This window comes from Narcine bancroftii, chromosome 4 (genome assembly GCF_036971445.1).
Source record: "Narcine bancroftii isolate sNarBan1 chromosome 4, sNarBan1.hap1, whole genome shotgun sequence".
NCBI lineage: Eukaryota > Metazoa > Chordata > Chondrichthyes > Torpediniformes > Narcinidae > Narcine > Narcine bancroftii.
In genome coordinates, this window is record NC_091472.1 from 29,966,104 (window position 1) to 29,988,120 (window position 22,017).

Here is a 22,017-nt window from a genome sequence, read left to right on the forward strand (position 1 = left end):
TTATCACATTAGAAAACAGTGGCTGTAAGAGAATATTGTTGAAAATAAGGAAACTCATTTATAAAATGATCAGAGAGAAATATCCATGTTGTGTCCTGGAGTCAGAGCATCATGGGGTAAAAAGGAAACTACTTATGCTAATTTGGAGTATGAAAAATTAATCTTGTTTATCAACTTCAAAATAGAGTCTGGGATTTTCAACATTTGTGTACTAACAAACTTTTCCAAGTAGCAAAAAAGAATTGATTTACTGTCAGAGGAAGATGGGGTTGAAATAATAATAAGCTGTTATATTCAATATTTTCCCTGGCAAATCTTAATGTGGCATTGGAAAAGCTTCAAGCTTCATTTCTGATATTTTGGAAACGCAAGAAGACATACAGCCTCTATTATATTGACACTAAATGTCCTTGAATTTCAACACATAACATTTTCTGCATTTGGCAAGGAGAACCAACTAGTGGTTCCCAAACTTTGTGCCGCTGGTTTATGCAAGACAACTGTGGGGTGGGTGTATATGCAACTCACTGTAATTTTGATTAAAGTGTGAGAACATGGATACTTCTTATACCCTTGTTCATCAAACATTTTGAACTTTGCACCTCAGCTTTTCTTTGCTTGCTTCGGTTTTCTAAGGCAATGGCAGGGAAGGCTGAGTGCTTGCCTATCTACTAAATTGCATTAACTTGCACTCAGTTCTTCCCATGAGATTCATTGCACAGAGTTTCATCAGGGGCTAGAACAACGGAGAAGCCTCAATGACAATTAAGTTATTCTTTGGGATCTAGGAATTACAGTTGTCACTGATAACGCCAACATTATTTTCTGCCCCTTTGCTAACCACCCTCAAGAATGTGGTGATGAGTCATCTTGCTGAAACATTGCAATTTTTATGGTGAAGTACCATAATAAAATTCAGGATTGACACCCAGTGACGATGAAACAACAGGAATGATTTCCTGGAATACAACATGCAGTTGTTGGTGTACCCACGTGCCTTCTCTTTCACTACTGATGGGCAACTTTGTGGAAATCAGAGATGGATCAGCTATTCAGCATTTCTGGTTGAATACATCAGGCCTGCTTATAGCACTTACATACTGGATCCCGCTTTTGTTGAGAATAGGGATGTTACTGGATCTTGCACCTCTTCCCATCAGCTGTTTAATTGTCCACTAACTCTCACAAACAGAAGTGGCAGGACTGCAAAGCTTTGACCTGATCTATTGGTTGTGAGATTTCTTAGCTCTTGTCTAGCCATCTTTTTCCTGATTAGCCTGAAAGTGGTCCTGTGATCACCCTATTATTTTAATCGCAAACTGGGCAATGGCAGGATGTTGGATGAGGTAGTATTGTCAATACATAGGGTTTGTCAATATTTGTTTTAAATTGGACAATAGCCATAGTTCTGCGTTGAGAGGTAATGAGGAAAAATCTGAGGCAGGATTAACAATCAACATTGCTAAATCCACTTCAAATTGAATTTAAGAGGTTAAACTGTGCAACACATGCTGATGGGGCTACCTCGGCAACCAGTAATCTGGAAGTGGCTTTGTCATTAACAACAACTGAGAACCTCTGAATTACCTTGATTGAATGTGGTTTGCCCACCATCATCTTCTAATGTGATGGTTAGTTTATTTCTACAGTGAGACTGTGGCGGCTCACCCACACGGTAGATGAACCGGCGCCAGTAATTGCGGTCGAGTCCTCAGTCAGAGACATACTTGGGAGCTCTCAGTGCAGGGCAAAACAACAGATGGGAAGTTGACGTCACTTCCACCCCGCATGAGCGCTGAGACCACTGGGACCAGCGTGGACTTTTTTAAGCGTGCGAGTTTGAATCAGTAAATCTAGGTTTGAAACTTGACTTGACTCAGCATGTTACTTCTGCTCGCCGTGACCAAGAGCCACAAGACATAAATTAATATTAATTTCATTGCTGTATAATTAAATGAGTCAGTTAGCTGCACCACATCACAGTTGATCTGCAAATTAAAAAGAAAACACTAGAAATATCAAGAACTGCAGAAGAAGAAAGAGGGAGGTCCTGCTTCTATTTTCACACATTCTGCCTGACCTGATGAGTGTTTACAGCATTTTCTGTTTTTGTTTTGTTTCCAATGTCTACAGTTATTTTGATTTTTCATTGACCTGTAAGCTAACCGGTTGTGAACTATTGCTCTCTTTGGAGACTAGAATACGGAATTTAAAAAGTGTCAGGATAAATTCAAAATTGAATGAGACACATCTTCAGAAGATTCTTACTAATTATTCGTAAGTTATCTATAGTAGGTAAAATGCTCGTCACCAGTGAAATGAAACTATTGATTTGCATGACATTTTCAAGTAGGACAGCTGTTATTACATTTCTTATGCATACACCGAGGAAATACCTTAGACAAGGACTAACCATAGTCAGTGTTTTCTGGCTCCCAACAGTTGGATGGCCAAAAGTATGGTGTCTGTAAAAGAACAAAATTGCATGGAGAATATATTTGCAGATCATTGCTTTCTTTTCATTTTCATTTATAAGCAACTGCAGGTGAATTGAAACTTAATTAAGGACAAATGATAATAAAACTTGATGCTTCACTGGAATTTCATCCGTGTCTTAAGACTAACAGTCTCAAAGTCTATCTGGGCTTGTTTCGGATGACATTCAGACAGTGTGTGACTCAACAAGTCATGAACTTCCCAACAACTGCACCTGCCTTTATCTGCATCCTTTAGATCACCCGTCCATGTGGAATTGGCCAGATCCCAGGTATTTTGCCACTCCAGATTTTTTTGGTGCCTTTCACATCTAGCTTACAGATATGCTGATTGAAGAAGTCGCTTCACGACTGAATACTAGAATCCCATCACGCACACTCTCTCCATCTAAATGACACATTCCAGTCGTTACCCACTGTGGATGTACACTCATGAACTCACAACTACAGATGACTGCAGCATTTCTGTGTGTTTTTATTACAATGTCTGTCTGCAGACTTTTGTGTTTCACGGCAGCCTTGCAGTCCTGAATTTGATGCTCATTACCTTCTTAGTGATAGTAGTGTGTTAAATATACTATGTGCTGGATGGAGAGTGTCTTATATAAATATTTGAGTCCAATTGAAGCAATGGTCCTTGTAAATGTTTTCAATACAAGAAAGGGAGACCCCAGAAATTTTCTTGGCCATTTTAATGATTCTCAGTAATGTCTTCCAATCTGATGCTTTTCAGCAAACATAACACTGGACTATGCTCCTATAAAAGGCTGTCAAGATGGTGGCCAACAGCCTTGCTAATGTCCTTCGGAAGCATAGGTGCTGCTGTACCTTCCAGACTAATGAGGAAGGGTTGTGGGCCCAGCATAGGTCATCCTATGCACACCAAGGATCTTTATGCTCTCCACGCTCTCAAAAATAGAAGTTGTTGTGTCTGGTATCCTAGTCCACAGCACAGTGTAAGACTGTCTCAGTACGTCCACCTGCCCCATTCACAGTGTCGGGTGGTCTCAGTACATACATCTGTCCTACTGGAATGTCTCCAGTAGATTTACTTACCCGACTCACAGTGTGGGACTGTCACAGTATGTTCACCTGCCCAATTCAACAATGTGGGAATGTCTCAGTACATTCACCTGCTGTATTGGGAAGGGTTGTGGCTGTCACATGACAGCACTGTCCTTGACCTAGTTGGAGGCCACATCAGCTGCTAATCAAGGTTTGGTACTGCCCCACCTGTTAGTGCACACCTTGCCGTTGGTAACATGTAAATGACCTGGACTGGACTCTCCAGCCTGCCTGCACTTGGCCTTGGGCCATTGGCAGTTGTAATTGGATTAACCCGCTTGGCACCGAGCCATTTAACTCTGCTAATGACCTGGGCTGGACCCTTCAGCACTATAAAGGTGTCATGTGTTCTTTGTTCTCCTTCTTTTCCTGCTTGGGACCACCCAGTTTCAATCCAGGCCTAGAAATGTGGAAGGGTGCTGGAGAAACTGTTGGTAAGATGTGCACAGTTAAAAAGGTTGGGAGTGTTTAATTAGTGTCCCTTGTAGCATCGAGCTGTGCCTGCACTGAGCTGAGGGGTGGTGGGGCATTGTAGTCACTTTTCCTTGATTATTGTATGTACCAGTTCATTGTGTGTGTGTGTGTGTGTGTGTGTGTGTGTGTGTGTGTGTGTGTGTGTGTGTGTGTGTGTGTGTGTGTGTGTGTGCGCGCGTGTGTTTTGTTCCATCGCTATTTTCCCCACATTCGTTATTATTTGTCACTACTACTTTCCCACAGGTTGTGTGTGTGTGTGTGTGTGTGTGTGTGTGTGTGTGTGTAGTGCGCGTACTGCATCTGTTTCACACACTTGCCTTATGTAAATAAAATCTTTCGCTACCAAAATTGTGTGTCCAGAGTCCTTGCCTTTGAGACCTACCAAATCTTTTTCTTCACTCACAACAATTGGCAGTGTGAGCAGGATCTCAGGCGTCTTGGCTGGACACAGGTGTGGAGAAATGTTCTGGAGCAGGAGTTAAAAAAAGCCAGTGCAGGTACTGAGGAAAGGAATCATGGGTGATTAGACAAGAATGAAGGATTTGAGTTCTTGGCCAGCATGGTGGCAGACCACAGTGAACCAGTGGACTGGTCTGAACAGTTTGACCCACATGGTGAGAAATTAGGGCACCATGTGGTCTCTCTCCTTAAGAAGTTCCCCAAAGCCAAAGGGTACCTTTTGTCAAAAGGGTGCCTTTTGGCTGCTTGCATCCCTCCTGAGATGCCAGGTCAGGATTACTAACCAGATCCTGCATTTATACATCCAGAAGGTCAGGGAGTTAGAAGAGCTCTGGCAGCACTGCTGCACGCTGCAGGAGGAAGTCCAGGCTTCCCAGACTCGAGCCAACGATCTCAAGGCCATGGGGACTGAAGTCGCATGCAAGCTAATACAGCCAGACCCGCAAAAAATCCAAGCCCTGGTACAGTACGGTAACAAGCTGGACGCGTGACTGGGGGACGGGGATATATGGTTAAACAGTGATGAGTAGGGGGTGTGCCTAGGCCCCACAACCATCCTTCCTTCGATGCACCCAAACCCCTGCATGCTCGACCCATCACTACCCATTCCCAGGTCCATTGCAGAGAGGAGGATGCGGATGCAGGGGGGGGAATGCCAATACCACAGAGTCCCGGGAATTCTCCACTGAGGAGGCTGATTCTGCTGAGGATCATTACCGCTAATGGCCAGGCAAGCTGCTCTGGCTGTGGGATGAGTGGGCCCCCAACCTGAGCCTCTCTCATCAAGAGGCGAACACCCTGGGGAGCCTCTCTGACCAACAAAGCTTCTACAATGCCCTTCGGGCACCACAACCAAAGATCCAGGAAGGCATTACCCTGTAGGATTGGGTAGTGAGCACAGTGAGGGACCCTCCTGGAGTGGGATCTGCACGGGTGCCTGCAATGGGGTACAGTCAGTGAGGGCACTCAGGTTATTAGTGGGTGGGCATTGGTCAACAGCATCTACCAGAGAGCCTGTATTTTTTTAGAAAATACCCAGGTGACCAGTGTCCTAATAGGATACCTGGTCACCACCGCGTTGCCCGATTTAAAGTCAGTGATCCTGCCCCTTATGGAACCAGCTAATGGGAAGACTGTGTAGGATGGCATCACACTCCTGGAATACAAGCAACAGAGAACACCCACCCAAGTCCGTAGAGCAGCGGTAAAGGCTGGAAACACATTCCCTCCTCATTTTACATGCAGGCAGCTTTACTTGGATACATTCCAGCATAAATGGGATTCCGATTTCTGCCATTTACACTCTGCAGAGGGAAATTTGACCATGGGAAAAACTACAATCAACCAGGGCTAAAGCCTAAGGCTGTTCCACTCCTATTCAAAACATTCTCTCCTGCCCTCAAGGCTGAGTTCAGAGACCTGCTGAGACAGGAACTGTCCCATCCCTCGCCCATGGGATGGCAGACACCCTCCACCCCCCCCCCCCACCATAGGTTGAAGACCAGGATCCCCGGCACATTTGTTCCATTCCTCACTCCCGCCCGGGGGTCCTGAGGGCACATATACCTATAACAGTCTTAATTAGTGCCTTTCCCTGAATGGATGCTGGGGATCAATGTTTTAAAGGAACAGTCCCTTTATACTAACAGGAGCAAGTTTACATTCGGGGTTGTAAGGGCCACAATCGTAGCTGGGTCAGGCAAAGGGGAACCAGTTGTTGTCCACCACTCCCTCCAAGATTGTCTGTAGCCCACAGACCCTGCAACAAGAATGTTTTCTTTTCCATTCCTCTCCATTTCAACTCGCAAGAGCAATTTGCAGTTACTTGGGACAAGAGACAAGACAAATTCCATTGTCCCATTACTTGCTGCAATGTCCAACCCCTCCCAAAAATGACAGAGGCCCTTCACATGCTAATATCCTCTCTCAGGACATGGGGCTGGCACAATGGGTGAATCCAACAGTTTAGATGGCATCTAAACCCAGCAATGAGCGAACAGGGAGCAGTCAACGCAGTTGCACTCCAGCTGCCAACTTCTGCACGAATCAATCACATGTGTCATTTGACCAGGCTAAGGAACAGTTCCATATCTGGCAGATCACCAGCCAGGTGGCCAACTTCATCCAGAAGCCCCCATTGGAAGACGCGTACACCACCTTCGTCACTAAGCCCTGCAGCCAGACCCGTGAAGAGCCGCCGAGAGAACAGCAGTGCCCAGAGGAGGTGATCCAGATGACCAGTGGTGAATCTACCACCAGAGATGGGGCACCAGAGCCCATTGATGCAGGCTGCCATGCACGATTTAGGGAAACACCAAGGCCAGCTGCCACTAATGGCCATGATGTCTGCCATCAAGAGAGTCTCCTGTATGTTTGGGACGGCTAGTCCAGACGACCGTTCCTCGTGGACACAGGAGCAGAGGTCAGCATCCTGTCCCCGTCGGGTCAGGACACCAGGTACAGACAGTCAGGCCCCGTGCTGAAGGCTTCCATCAACAACACGATTTGAACCTATGGTACCCGCAAGGCCCAATTGCAGTTGGGAAGCAATCTCTCCTCATGCGTGTTCACGCTGGCCACAGTGGAACAGCCGCTCCTCGGGACAGACTTCCTGCATGCCCACAGTCTTCCAGTGGACCTCAAGGGAAGGAGATTGGTCCATGCCAAGACTTTTCAAACCTTCCCCCTCAAAGACGTCAGGCTCCCAGCACTCCACTTGGACTCCGTACAGAGATTCGACAACAAGTGCGCCAGGCTCCTGGCTGAGTTCTCTGCAGTGCTCACCCCCCAATTCACCATGGTGATGCCCCAACATTGGAGTACAGTACCATATCCTGACCCAGGGCCCGCCGCTCCATACAAGGGTAAGATGCCTTCCTCCGGAGAAGCTCTAGTTGGCAAAGGAGGAATTCAGGAAGCTGGAGGAGCTTGGGATCATGGACAGCCCATGGGCTTCTCCCCTGCACATGGTACCCAAATCAACAGGGGGCTGGAGACCATGCGGTAACTACAGCCAGCTCAATGAGGCCACAACACCAGATTGGTACCCCATGCCACACATCCAGGACCTCGTGGCTAACCTGCACAGGGCAAGAATCTTCTCCGAGGTGGACCTCGTGGGGATATCATCAGATCCCAGTACATTCCAATTATATCCCCAAGACTGGCATCATCACCCTGTTCAGACTCTTCTAATTCCGTTGAATGTCGTTCGGGCTAAAGAATGCCGCACAGACCTTCCAGTGACTCATGGACGCAGTGAACCTGGATGACATCCTGGTGGTGAGCAGGAACCAACAAGAGAATATGGTGCACCTCCACAACCTCTACACTAACTGAGCCAAATGCCAGTTCAGATTGGAGGCCATCAACTTCCTGGGCCACAGGATAACCAGGGAAGGAGCCACACCACTACCCAGTAAAGTGGAGGCCATTCAGAAGTTCCCCAGACCCAACACGTCCAAGGGACTACAGGAGTTCATGGAGATGATCAATTTCTATCACAGGTTCATACACTCAGCTGCCTGGATCATGTGACCCTTGTTCACCCAGATGGCAGGCAAGGTGAAGGACATCACTTGGTAAAAGGAGTCAGCAGAAGCCTTCATGAAGGCCAAGGAAACCCTGGTGGACGCTGCTCTCCTGGCACATCTCAGGTCAGACACTCCAATGGGCTTGATGGTGGATGCCTAAGGAACAGTGATTGGTGGAGTTCTGGAAGTTGAAGCAGATCGAAGGAAGTTGGCAGCCATTGGCTTTCTTCAGCAAACATCTGCAGCCTCCAGAACTGAAGTACAGTGCTTTTGACAGAGAGCTACTGGCGCTACTTAGCCATCTGCCACTTTAGGTACTTCCAAGAGGGCAGGTCCTTCACGGCTTTCACAAATCACAAGCCCCTGACTTTCACCTTGGCTAAGATCTTGGACCTCTGATCGACCCGCCAGCACTGACACCTGTCTTACATCTTGGAGTATACCACAGATGTAAGGTAAGTCTCCAGCAAGAACGACATGGTGGCTGATGCGCTATCCAGGCAAAGTATCCACACACTACAGAGGGTAGTGGACTTCATGGCACTGGCAGAGGCACAGCAGAAAGACTAGGATATTCCCCCATACAGGACTACCATATTGGGACTTCACCTCCAGGACATCGCAGTCGGCACAGGTAAAACCACCCTCCTGTGCGACGTGGTCACCATTCAGGTAGACCCATCGTCCCGGTGGCGTGGAGGTGACAGGTTATTGACTCTATCCATGGAATGTCTCACCCATCCATCAGGAACAGGGTCCGGCTGGTGGCCAGCAAATACATGTGGCATGGATTGCAGAAACAGGTCAATGGGTGGGTGAAGGTGTGCACGCAATGGCAAACACCAAGGTACAACAGCACACCAAGAACCCACCTCAGCACTTCAAGCCTCCAGAATGAAGGTTCGATCACATGCATGTGGACATAGTAGGACGCTTGCCGGTATCCCAGGGTTACCATTAACTGTTCATGATGGTCGACCGCTTCACCAGGTGGACAGAAGCAGTCCTGCTGGCAGACACATCCACAACCTTGTGTGCCAGGCCCCTCCTGGTAGCATGGTTTGGATTACCATCCCACATCACATTTGACAGAGGGGCCCAGTTCACCTCCTGTCTGTGGTCTGATCTTGCCAGCCTGTGGGGTGCCCAGCTGCTTCACACAACAGTCTACCACCCACAGTCCAATGGGTTGTTGGAGCGCTTCAACAGGCACCTCAAAACTATGTTCATGACCAGACTCCAAGGACCCAACTGTGTAGACAAGCTACTATGTTGGGCATCTGTACAGCACCCAAGGAGGACCTCAACATCTCTTCCGCCAAATTCGTCTACGGAGCTCCACTGGTGGTCCCAGGAGAATTTGTACTGTCCCCAGGTGGACAGCAAGACAACTCTGCAGCTTTCCCCAGCAGGCTAAGGGAAAGAGTCAGCAACATGGCCCTGAGTCCACCTTCCAGGCATGGACACGCGAGAACCAACATACTCAAAGACATGCAGGACTGTGAGTATGGTTTAATTCCAGGGGTCCTCATCGTCCACCACTTCAGAGGCCATACGGGGGTCCGTTCCAGGTCATCCACAACAATGGAGCCACATTTGAGCTGGAGGTCGGAGGCAAGACAGAGGTCTTCACCACAAACAGACTGAAGCTGACACACCTGGTCCGGGCGCATCTGGTCAAGACACCAGCACCACACCGAAGAGGCAGGCCAGACTTTGCCTCTGGGCACCAAGGTCAATAACAAGTACAATACCACAGGTTTTGGGGGTGGGTCATTTGGTGGACCGCCACCACGGCAAATGAGCCAACGCTCCAGACCAGCACTGGCCCCCAACAAGTGAACTGGCGGGTGAATAGCAAAGGCAGCTTAAAGGACAGCAACCCCAAAACGGCACTCACCTTACTGCGCAGCCAACAGACAGGGACAGCCTGAGGGGAAGAGGGGTATGGTTATGCAAGAAAGTACCTGCATGCGGGAAAACCACTTTTGTTATGCATGTTGTGACGTCAGCCAAGCGGGGCCATGCAGGAACAGTGCAAGCATAAAAGTCAGGCCTGAGCCCTAATAAAATTCAGAGCATAACCTGACTACACTATGTGTGTGAGTGTCTTCTTTTGAGTAGCGCGTGGCTACAAGGCCATGGTAGGAAACATTGATTATATTTTGTTTCACAATGACAGCATCACTCCTATCAATAGTAGATCAGTGCATGGGGTGGGGGCCCTGGGAGCCTTTATGTAAAAACACTTAAATTGGCTAACTTTCCATCTCAACTCCTCTTGGCTATCATTGCAGGGATCCAACACGGGCACTTGGGGCACCCATTGAAAGAGAATGTGAGCAGGAATGGCATCCTGATGTCAAACGTTAGGCCAGAAAAATGGGCACACCAAGTACACCCTGAATGTATACCTGCCGGCCTGACCCCTGCATTGCCACGGGATAGCATGGTTATGACCATTTCGGAGCGTAGGAGGACCAAGGCGCAGGATGCGTAAGCCAAGAGAGGGCTCTGGCACCTGATGGATGACCTTGCACTTGAGCTTGCAGACGTTGGCGATAAGAGTGCTCGCATTTGCCAGCCAAGCTGGAGAAAACAGGCATGGGAGTCTGGTCAAACAAATTCCTTTTTCTACCCTTCCCTCTAACACCGGGGAGCAGCTCCAACAGCATCCTGCCCCATCGGTAACTTAAAAACCATGTATGGTCAGGGGTGGGGAGACTGGTGAGGCACTGTCATTGAATTAGACTATGTACCTTGTCCAGCATTCGGAAGGTTCTAGTGTGTGTGTGGGTGTGTGGATGTGTGGGTGAGTGTGTGTGATTGGGTGTGGGTGTGTGTGTGTGTGGGTGGGTATGGGTGTGTGGGTGGGGGTGTGTGGGTGTGTGTGTGTGTGGCTGTGTGTGTGTTGGTGTGGCTGGGTGTGTGGGTGGGTGTGTGTAGGTGGGTGTGGGTGTATGGGTGGATGTGGGTGTGTGTGTATGGGTGGATGTGGGTGTGTGTGTGTGGGTGGGTGTGGGTGTGTGTGTTGGTGTGTGTGGGTGTGTGTGTGTGTGGGTGTGGGTGTGTTGGTGTGTGTGGATGTGTGTGGGTGGGTGTGGGTGTGTGTGTGAGTGGGTGTGGGTGTGTGTGTGTTGGTGTGTGTGTGTGGCTGTGTGTGGGTGTGGGTGTGTGTGTGTGTTGGTGTGTGTGGGTGTGTGTGGGTGTGTGTGTGTGTGTTGGTGTGTGTGGGTGTGTGTGTGTGTGTGTGGGTATGTGTGTGTGTTGGTGTGTGTGGGTGTGTGTGTGTGTGTGGGTATGTGTGTGTGTTGGTGTGTGTGGGTGTGTGTGTGTGTGTTGGTGTGTGTGGGTGTGTGTGTGTGTTGGTGTGTGTGGGTGTGTGTGTGTGTGTGTGTGTGTTGGTGTGTGTGGGTGAGTGTGTGTGTGTGTGTTGGTGTGTGTGGGTGAGTGTGTGTGTATTATACTCATTTGATTAATATTGTGTTTTTTTTCAAACACGTCTTTTTGTTTCTCCTTATTGTCTCATGATTGGTGAGTGGTGTGATCTCCAAGGGGCGGTTGTACTGGGAAGGGTTGTAGCTGTCATGTGACAGTACTTCCCTCTACCTAGTTGGAGGACACATCAGCTGCCAATCAAGGTTTGGTTCCGCCCCACCTATTAGCGCATACCTTGCCATTGGGTCCATGTAAATGACCTGGACTTGACTCTCCAGCCTGCCTGTACTTGGCCTTGGGCCATCGGCGGTTGTAATTGAATTAACCCTCCTGGCACTGAGCCATTGGTCTCTGCTAATGACCTGGGCTATAAAAGTTCCATGTGTTGTTTGTTCCCTCTCTTTGCCAGCTTGGGACAACTCTGCTTCACTCCAGCCCTAGAAATATGGAGGGGTGCTGGAGAAACTGTTGGTAGATGTGCATTGTTAAAAAGGTTGGGAGCATTTAATTAGTGTCCTTGTAGCATAGAACCATCCCTGCACTGTGTCAAGGGGTGGTGGGGCATCCTAGTGATTTTTCCTTGATCATTGAATGTACCATTTCATTGTGTGTGTATTTTGTTCCCACGCTATTTTCCCCACGGATGCTATATCTGTGTGGGTGTATGTGCGCTGCATCTGTTACCATTTCCCACACTTGCCTTGTGTAAGTAAAATCCTTCCCCACCAAAACTGTGTTCAGAATCCTTGCTTTAGAGATCTACCAAACCTGTATCCTCATTCACAACATCTGCCCTGCTCACAGTGTGGGAAAGTCTTGGTATTTTCAGCTGCCTCACTCACAGTGTGGGGCCATCTCAGTATGTTCACCTGAACAGAAAATGCTGGAAATACTCAACAGGTCAAGGTCATATGTTAAAAAAAATCAGTCAATATTTCAGGGGACAAAGTCTCTAACCTAAAATATTAATTCCTGTTTGTCTTTCCATTTATTTGGCCAGACCTGCTGAGTATTTCCATCATATTCTGTTTCTGTGCTCACAGAAAGGCTTTGATTGTTGGTGAGTGCTTCCCTAACCCGCACCAAACTCAAAAGTTGTCAACGCGAGCAATGTAGTTGGAGGCCTTTCAATGTTTGCGAATGTCATTGACAGGTTTAATCCTGAAATGAAAGCACTTTGTTTTATTCATTTAAATTTTAGGATCTGGGCAAAGTCTACATTTGTTGCCTATCTCCAACTGTCCGATGGAAAGTGAAGGAGTGAGACGGTGGCTTGAAGTGCAGCCATCCTTCGAGTGAAGGTGCTCCTGCAGGGTGTGGGTCAGAGAGTTTCAGGATTTAGCTCCTATGTCAAGGAAGAAACCATGAACAGCTTGGTTGGTGTATGAATCTTAGAAGGGCACCTGCAGATGATGGCTGCTTCCCTTGTCCCTTTTTGGATTTCAAAGATTTAGATGACAAGGGACCAATGATATATTTCCATCAGGATAATGTTCAACTTGCAGGTAATGGTGTTCTTGGTGCACCTAAAAAGCCTTTTCCTTCTTGACACGAAGGAGGTGGGCTTATCCTCAGTGGAGAGTGACAGTGCAGTTTGTGGATAGCACTTGATCTTGTAAAGGTTATTATGAGTTGTTACACTCATCCAAGCAAGAGGAGCATTTGCTCCTTGTAGACGATGGCAGCACAAGTATGTGGGCCAATCACCACAAGATACCAGACTCTGACCTGCACTTCACCCACCCAACAGCACTTCAGTGGCGGTTTCAGTGGAGTGGTCAGACAAAATCTTATGTGTTTGTGGAGACAGTTTGTATTCTAATAACAGTGGTGAGTAGTTTTTGAGAGAAATTGGCAACATTTTCCTCATGGAAAAAATGGTTCATCCATAGCTCACTCAATTAATAATTTTGAGATGATTAAACTTGAACAACAAATGTATCAAGAGCTATGGAGCAGAGGTAAGAAGATGAATCAAGATTGCAATCAGACATTATCTGACTAAGCCAGAAGGCAGTGAATCTAAGGAATTTGTTGGCACAGACGGCTGTGGGGGCCAAGTCATTGAGTATACTAAGAGGAGAGGTTGATGGGTTCTTGATTAGTATTGTTTTTTATCAAACATGTCTTTATTTATTGTCTCATGATTGATGAGTCGCGTGACCTCCAAAGGGTGGATGGTATTGGGAAGGGTTGTGGCTGTCATGTGACAGCACTGCCCTCTACCTAGTCGGAGGACACATCTGCTGTCAAAGGTTATGGGGAGAAAGCAGGAGAATGGGAAAATGCATCAACTATGATTAGAATTGGGAACCAGACTTGATGGACTGAATAACCTAATTTTGTGCCTTGATCTAATGAATAATATGAGAATTGATGGCTGCATGTCTTAAACATGTTCTGAAAATTACTGGATCATATTTTATATATAATAAATTTTTGAGTGACAATTTACCATCTGTAATTTCACTGTGTATTGACGCCCATCACTGAGAATAGGAGTGGGCAAACCATGGGGGTTGGAGGGCAAATTTCACATCAAATTCGAAGACAGCTGGCAAGAATTGTTGTTGGCGGTTTTGAATCAATGACACATGAGACCTTGGAAGATATTTAACATTCCTTTTGATGGCAAACTGTGAAAATCCCATTTAGACATTACTGATGCATCTGATCTCTGTATCAAACACAGGCTTTGAACACTCATGCAGTGTTTGACCTTAAGAGTGAGATGATCTTGATTGCTGGTGTTACTTTCAGGACCATATCAAACCAAAGATCTAGTATAATTCTTCAGGAAAATTGACACCTTCTGGTTATACCCCATCACTCTTTTATTACCATAGACTATAAATTAGCAGATAATTATTCTTAAATATTATACAAGATACCACCTCCTATTGGGTGGGACCACACTCTCTTGCACCATCTATCCACCATTGCCACCTGGAATGGTTATTCTGTCATTAGAAAGGACAATTTCTTTGGTCTCTCACACAATATCAACTCTCTTGTCATCAACTCCAATCATTTCCTCTCAACTTTGGTGTTATGTTTGACCCTGAGCTGGGGTTTAAAAGTGGAGTTGAGGAAGCCACTGTTCTTCCAGGCTCACAGAGCTGACTGACCTACTCTTGTTTCTACTCCTGTTATGAGCTTGGTATTTGTTCCTTGACTTTGACCATTGAATACCTCCTCCATAACATCATGGACCACCCTAATCACAGCTCACCTCCAGCTGAATTCTCACCCACATGATTCAGTCTCTGAACTTGACTATTCCAAAGCATTCCTGGAGTGATTCCCAAACTTCTACCCTGTTATCTATCCAGATATCATCTGCTTCTCAAGTTCTGACCCTCCATCAGCCATATTTTCTTTCAGACCCTGGTTTCCAGTTATATTCAATATTTCTAGGTATGTAAAATTCAAACCATGCAGCATTCTCAGCGCTCCATCTCACCTGGATCTCCTCCAGCCCATCAGGATATCTGTGCTCTAATTCTGGCCACCTGATCACCCTTGAACTTGATTGGTCCACCATTGACAACCATGCCTTCAGCTGGCATAGCTTCAGAATTCACCATCTTTGCTTCTTGTTCATCCTTTGGGATGCTTTATCTAATTTTTTGGCCACCTGCCACTAGATTGGATGTGATTCTTGATTTGATAATGTCCTTGAACACTTCTGCCAACTTGATAGCACTTTAATCAATGGAAGCTGCTGAAGTTATTAAAAGTGCAGTGAACTTAGAGGTTATAAACAAAATAAAAGAAGAATACAGAATCAGTTTTGCATTTCAGTGATAGATTTGCACCTGCCCACCTGAAATCTGTAGAATGTTCCGTCATCTTTCAACGTTAGTACGTGGTCTGAGATTGGAAAGAAGTAGCCGTGGGCTGCCATTAATGTTCCAAGGTGAAGTGCTTCCACTGTTGACAAAACAGCATGAGAAGTATTTAGTTTGTACTGAGATTAAATGTTCACAAAAAGACAATTAGCCGACAGTAATAGATTTCATCTTATATTTCAGTATATATTTCATATAATAATGATGAATTTCAAATGGAGAATCATGAGCTAAAAAAATGATCTAATTATCTTTAAATAGCAGGAAAAACACATTCTGAAGAAATCTCCGAACATGAAGAGTGGGAGCAGATACATCAATTACCATAACATTCAGTATTAGAGCTGACCAACTTTTATCTTGGATCTCCATCCATAAGGCTGGAAAAACTCATGTTCTGTTTAAATAATACACAATTCTGGAGGCTTAGAATGAAGGTATGCATATTAACTACAAGAAAATAAAGAAGGACAACTAATGCAGTGAACCCTGGTGACAATGAAACATTTTGAATGCTGAATAGCATGGACAGAGTAGATGTCAAAAAGTTGTTTCCCATAGTGAGAGAGTCTAGGATAAGACCAAGTCAAGTCACCTTGATTTATTGTTCATACCATGCTCACACAATAAAGATGAGATAGCACTTCTCTAGGACCCCGGAGAATATTTACATAAATATATGTTAAAACAGAAGTTAAACACAAAATATTAAATAATAAGACATTGAAGGGTGTCTGCTTAGCACAGAGATGGAGAGGAATTTCTTGAGCCAGAGGGTGCTGAATCTGCAAAATTTGTTGCCACAGGCGGTTGAGGACAGGTAATTGGGTCTATTTCAGGCAGAGATTCTTGATTAACCAGAGCAGCAAAAGTTATGGGGCTGAGTGATGAAATGTATGGTGGGCAACCTCATTGGGCTGAAAATAGCCTATTTTATGCTCCTATGTCTTATGGTCTTATAACATCAGCTATTAAGAAGGCTCTTTCAAATTAAAATAGCACATCCACTAACTGTGACAGAAACCTGCAAAGCATTTCAGGAAACAACAAACTGAAAGCAAAAGACATAAAACTGTTTGTGACATATGATATCACGAAATAGTATTCAGCCATGGTTTCTTATTTTATTTGGGAACATCTGGGTTTTCTAGTTGCAAAACCTCTAGACATCTTTCAAAGAGGCAAAGAGATCAACAGTGAATAATTCCAATTTCACACTTTCATCAGTTCACTGGATTGCATGATATCTGCTACAGGTTGAATACTCCTTATTCGAAGATCCAAATGATTTTTTTAGTGTCAACATGACATCACAAGTGGGGGAAAATTCAATACCTGATTTGACCATGTGGGGCTCTGATGTTCTATTGGCACCAGTTTGAGTACAATAACAGTTATAAAAAAAATCTTTTGTTTTGGCCGGGAAGGTGCCAAACGGAGCTGCGTCCTAGTCTGCAGCATCAGGTACAGTACTGACCTCATCGAAGAAGCCACCTCGGGCTCCTGGACAGCAGCGGGGAACTTGGGTTCCTGGGCAGGAGCACGGATTTCAGGGTCTCAGGCACCCACCCTCTAGTGTAGCTAGGGGGAGTGTTTTTCAAAAGTGGTGCCTGTCCTGCTTCAACACCACCACCACATTTCCCCCACCAAAAAAATCAGTACGGCCCACTCTTCAATCCCTGCTCACCATCTGGCATGGGTTGTGGCACCTTTTTTCGGAGCTCGTTCCCCCGAACATTAGTACCTGGCTATGCCCCTGACTGTAGTTGGGGACTAGCAGCAGTGGCGGGGAGGTGGTCTTCTTTTGTAAGCAGAGATCAAAACTTTTTTCTTTGATAAGTATGCAATATTATTTCATGTGAATTTTCCATTTGTGGCGTCATGTCTGCTCTCAAAAATCCTGCTGTTGTTTGTTGTTGCTGTTTACCTGCTGTTACAGGTATTCTACTGATGCTACTGTCCTGCTTAGTTCCATTGTTCCAAAATCTGGGGGGAAAAAAAAACCCATAAACTGAAAAGTGTCTGGTCCCAAGTATTTTGGATACAGGGTACTCGACCTGTATTGATATTCTTGTGGCATTCTCTTCCATAATCCAGTGATGCATTGACAAGTTCACCGAGCCTGAGCAGTGACTTGCTATTTCTATTTGCTGGTTATTAAGTATTTTGGTGATGCTGATCCACGGGCATGAGAGACTAATTTAACATAGTTAAATTCAATATTTAGCAGCTAGAATAATGCTGTTACAACATCAGCAATCCAGGTTCAAATTTGACACTTTGTAAGGAGTTTGTATGGTCTCTCCCTGTCTTCATGGGTTTCCTCCGGGTGCTCCCATTTCTTCCCATCCTCCAAACCATCTGGGGTTTGTAGGTTATTTGGGATATTTGGGCAGAACAGGCTCATGGGCTGGAAGGGCCTGTTACCATGCTGTATGTCTAAAAATAAGTCAACAATAGCATATGCCATAAAACATTAGAAACTGCACTTCTACTTGTCAAGTTTACATAACTTTTTAACAAATCGAAAAACAGGAAAGACGATAAGGGTGACTTGATGGATGATACTTTTATTACTTGCTCCTGATCAAGGGTATAGAAATCTCTGCAACTTCCTGCAGGGAAGTCCTACTCTGTACCCTGTGCCATATTCTGAGGAACAGATTAGTGAAATGGTACATTTCCATTGGAGTTTAAAGAATGAGGGTTAATCCTTATTCAAACGTTGGGATCCCATGATGGGCTTGAGATGTTTTTGCCTGTGGAGTGTTATCACAATGGAATATTGTTGTAGAATATGCAGTCAGTAATTTAGTACTAAGGTCAGCGGAAATCTCTTCTCTTAAAGGGTAGTGAGTCTCTAAAATTCTCCGGCCTTAAGGGTGGCAGAGAGAGAGAGAGAGAGAGAGAGAGATTTAAAAGATCAATTAATTAAAGGTTTTGGAGAACCAGTACAGAAGAATGATTGAGGCCTGTAGAGATGAGATATAATCGCATTGAATGGTGGGGTAACTCTGAGGAGCCTGATGGCCTACTCCTGCTCAGTTTTCCTGTGTTCTCCATTCGACTCTCGACTCTGCACATTTATATCATCTGTGATTGACCCTGAGATTGGCTTCAGTCTTGAGGCAAATAATTGATGACAGATGCCCAAACTCTGGTGTGACAGATTAAGGTTCCCACACCAGGAACCTGGCCATTCGAGAGACTGCTAGATGTGATGTTCAACCGTGGATATTGTTCCATTGAAGTGAAAGAAGAATATCGTATATAGATGTCACTGGTTGGAAGTTTTTGGACTGCACCTCGGAACCCTAAAGCAGACCGAAGAGGATGATGCTTTATTGCCATTGTGCTGAAGTACGAGATGTATCTGTTGAGTTGATTCATCGTGCATAAGGGCCCATTTGAGTTTGAAATAGGAAATACCCTCAACAAAATGTTGGCAAAGTATCAATGCCAATGAAACAATTCAAATAAATAAACATGTTGTGTTGAATGCTGGCCTTCGTTTCAAAATACAATCCCTTTCTGCAATATGTTGCACCAGGAATCAGGTATGTTCCAACAACAAAATTAGTTGATCACCAATAGAGATTGCAATCCAGATCAAGAAATGATAACCGGAGTACCCTGTGCAATCTCTTCCATGCCTGTCAGCTCAGTGTTCCCAGCTTTACACCATCAGGTCTGGGAGGGGGATATTCTGATTGGGCTGCATTTCACCAGTATTTTAACATTGCTCATATTTAAATGCCCACATATTTCTTCCTTAACCTGGATAAACCCCATTTCCCGCTATTGTTCTATTATTTAAGTTATTTTCCCTGTTTCCCAGACATTATTTGGGTTCATCAGTCATGTCGGGAATAAGCCTATGAACTTCACAGTCAAAACACAAAGTTTGATTGGATTGACTGTTTCAAAAGCATCTTCCTTGCTTGCTTTGTGGAGCTATGGGTAGACCATAGAACATGGAATATTACAACACAGTACAGGCCCTTCAGCCCATGATGTTGTGCCAACCTATACTTTAAAAAAATTAAATTTAGATGTACATTAACAGGCCCTTCTGTCCCATGAGCCTGTGATGCTCCAATACACTCAAATGATCTCCAACCCCCCCAACATTTTGAATGGTGGGAGGAAACTGGAGGATATCCATACAGACATGGGGAGAATGTACAAACTCTTTACAGACAGCGCTGGATTCGAATCCTGGTCGCTGGTGCTATAAACACATTGCGCTACTGAATAAAACTAAAACCTGCCTACCTCATAACCCACTATTTTTCTTTCATCCATGTGCCTGTTTGTGTGTGTGCCCGATGGAGATGTGGGGGGGCTGGTAGTCATGGTGGGGAGCTGGCTGATGGAGGACCTCAGTTTTCTTCAGGCTGACTTCCAGGCCAAACATTTTGGCAGTTTCCGCAAAACAGGACGTCACGCGCTGGAGAGCTGGCTCTGAATGGGCAACTAAAGCGGCATCGTCTGCAAAGAGTAGTTCGCGGACAAGTTGCTCTTGTGTCTTGGTGTGAGCTTGCAGGCGCCTCAGATTGAAGAGACTGCCATCCGTGCGGTACCGGATGTAAACAGCGTCTTCATTGTTGAGGTCTTTCATGGCTTGTTTCAGCATCATGCTGAAGAAGATAGTAAAGAGGGTTGGTGCGAGGACGCAGCCTTGCTTCACGCCGTTGTCAATGGAGAAGGGTTCGGAGAGCTCATTGCTGTATCTGACCCGACCTTGTGGTTTTCGTGCAGTTGGATAACCATGTTGATGAACTTGGTGGGGGGGGGGCATCCGAGGCACTCTAATATTTGCCAAAACCCTTTCCTGCTCACGGTGTCAAAGGCTTTGGTGAGATCAACAAAGATGATGTAGAGTCCTTTGTTTTGTTCTCTGCACTTTTCTTGGAGCTGTCTGAGGGCAAAGACCATGTCAGTAGTTCCTCTGTTTGCGCGAAAGCTGCACTGTGATTCTGGGAGGACATTTTCGGCGACACTAGGTATTAGTCTATTAAGGAGAATCCTAGCAAAGATTTTGCCTGCAATGGAGAGCAGCGTGATTCCCCTGTAGTTCGAGCAGTCTAAGAATCTATTAAATGCCCCTATTGTTCCAGCAACCACCACCACCCCTAGCAATACATTCCAGGCATCCACAACTCTGTGTCTCCCCTAAACTTTCCTTCCTTCAGGGATCTTGTTGGTAACATATTTTTATGGCTCGACCTACAGACTTACCTCATCCAAGTACATAGGAAGCACTGAATTATTACAGTATAATTTATAAATCAAGGAGAAATGTGCTAAATATTGGACTTGATAGGACAAATGTGTTGGTTCAAGAATGGAATGGACATCCACATCCCGGTGTAAAAGGAGGTGGGACTTTCAGCATTACAGTGTTGGGAAGGTGGGTAAACCTTTTCCACCGGAGCCAATATGAAACGCATCAGCTCTGATAACACCTACCTTGGCGAACAAGTACTGGGATGAAAATCCTGTGTTTGACGCCTTCACACAGGTAAATGAAGTGGTAAAATGGCAGTTAATTACCATCTTTCAAGGGCAGTGTAAAAGGGCCTTTAAGAGGCATTTTGAGAGCCACATGAACATGCATGGAATGGGGAAGTGTAGGCCATGGGATCAGTTTAATTTGATATGGTCGTTGCAGTCATCGTGAGTTATTGGACCTGCTTGTATACTGTACTGTGTTCTCTGTTCCCATTCACTTTCACAATAACCTCTGCACTGTGCCATCAACATAATCATGTTTATCTTGAAGGATTATTAATATTTAATTATTGCTCTCGGATAATTACAATATTAACAATTTGTTCTTTAACATCGATCTTTCGATTATGAACTCCTACTTTACAGAAGGATTCCCCACCCCCCCTCCCCCCGCAGCCAATTTTAGTGCTCAGAAAACAGCCTTTAGTTTATTTTCATCATTGCAGGTCATCTTCCCCTGTTTACTAAGTAGTTATTTATATGGACAATATGTGAGAATTAATGCACACACCATTAACTGGGATCTAAACCTGCACTGTTCTGTGGAGGGAGTGTCTAAGGTGGGCCATGGCCTAACAGGTTTAGGGTTACACAAAACTACAAAGAAAATTTTACCACCGTGCATGGAATGAAGTTTTAAAGTGACCAGAGCTCCAAAGCACACTGTCTAAAGATGTATGTATCCAGCAGTAAATTCATAGCTAAGTCTGGCAATTGTCCAAATATAACAGAACAATCTGACACCATTAGTGGCAGTAGCCAGAGGTGGAAACTATCAAACACAACTGATGACAATTCTGCAGGAAGAGAATGAATAATAAATTGCCCATTGACAGCTGGTATCATGGTGTCAACACCAGTCAAAAGCTCCATGAGCAAAAGCCTGCTGAAATTTCCACTGCAGGCAAACCTTGCTTCACAGCTGGCTCTGCTCCATGGTAACATGGAGGTGGAAAGGTTGCTACTGAAGGAAACAGAATTAAAAAAAGAAAACTGAGGGCTGGATGTGGCTGCAAACAGAATCCTTCAATGGTATGCAACATGCAATATTTAACAAGCCTGTTTCACACTCTGACTTCCAATGAGCGACATTCTCTTCGAGAAATCTAATCAGCAATATGGTAGATTAGATTTCTCAAAGTGGAAGTTGCTTGAAGTGCAATTTCTCAAGTGGAAAAAATATGAGGT

The 22,017-nt window shown here is 45.3% G+C and overlaps 1 protein-coding gene across 2 annotated transcripts in view; it reads right to left on the bottom strand.

Annotated features, from left to right (window-relative positions):
• LOC138760421 (regulator of G-protein signaling 7) overlaps positions 1–22,017 on the bottom strand; it is a 374,385-nt gene that overhangs the window by 74,184 nt on the left and 278,184 nt on the right. For both annotated transcript variants that reach the window (XM_069930998.1, XM_069930997.1), the window contains exons 4-5: positions 15,291–15,397; positions 2,414–2,465 (exon numbers count right to left, since the gene is read on the bottom strand). In XM_069930998.1, the coding sequence (XP_069787099.1) occupies positions 2,414–2,465; positions 15,291–15,397 (159 nt within the window). The remainder of the gene's footprint in view (positions 1–2,413; positions 2,466–15,290; positions 15,398–22,017) is intronic.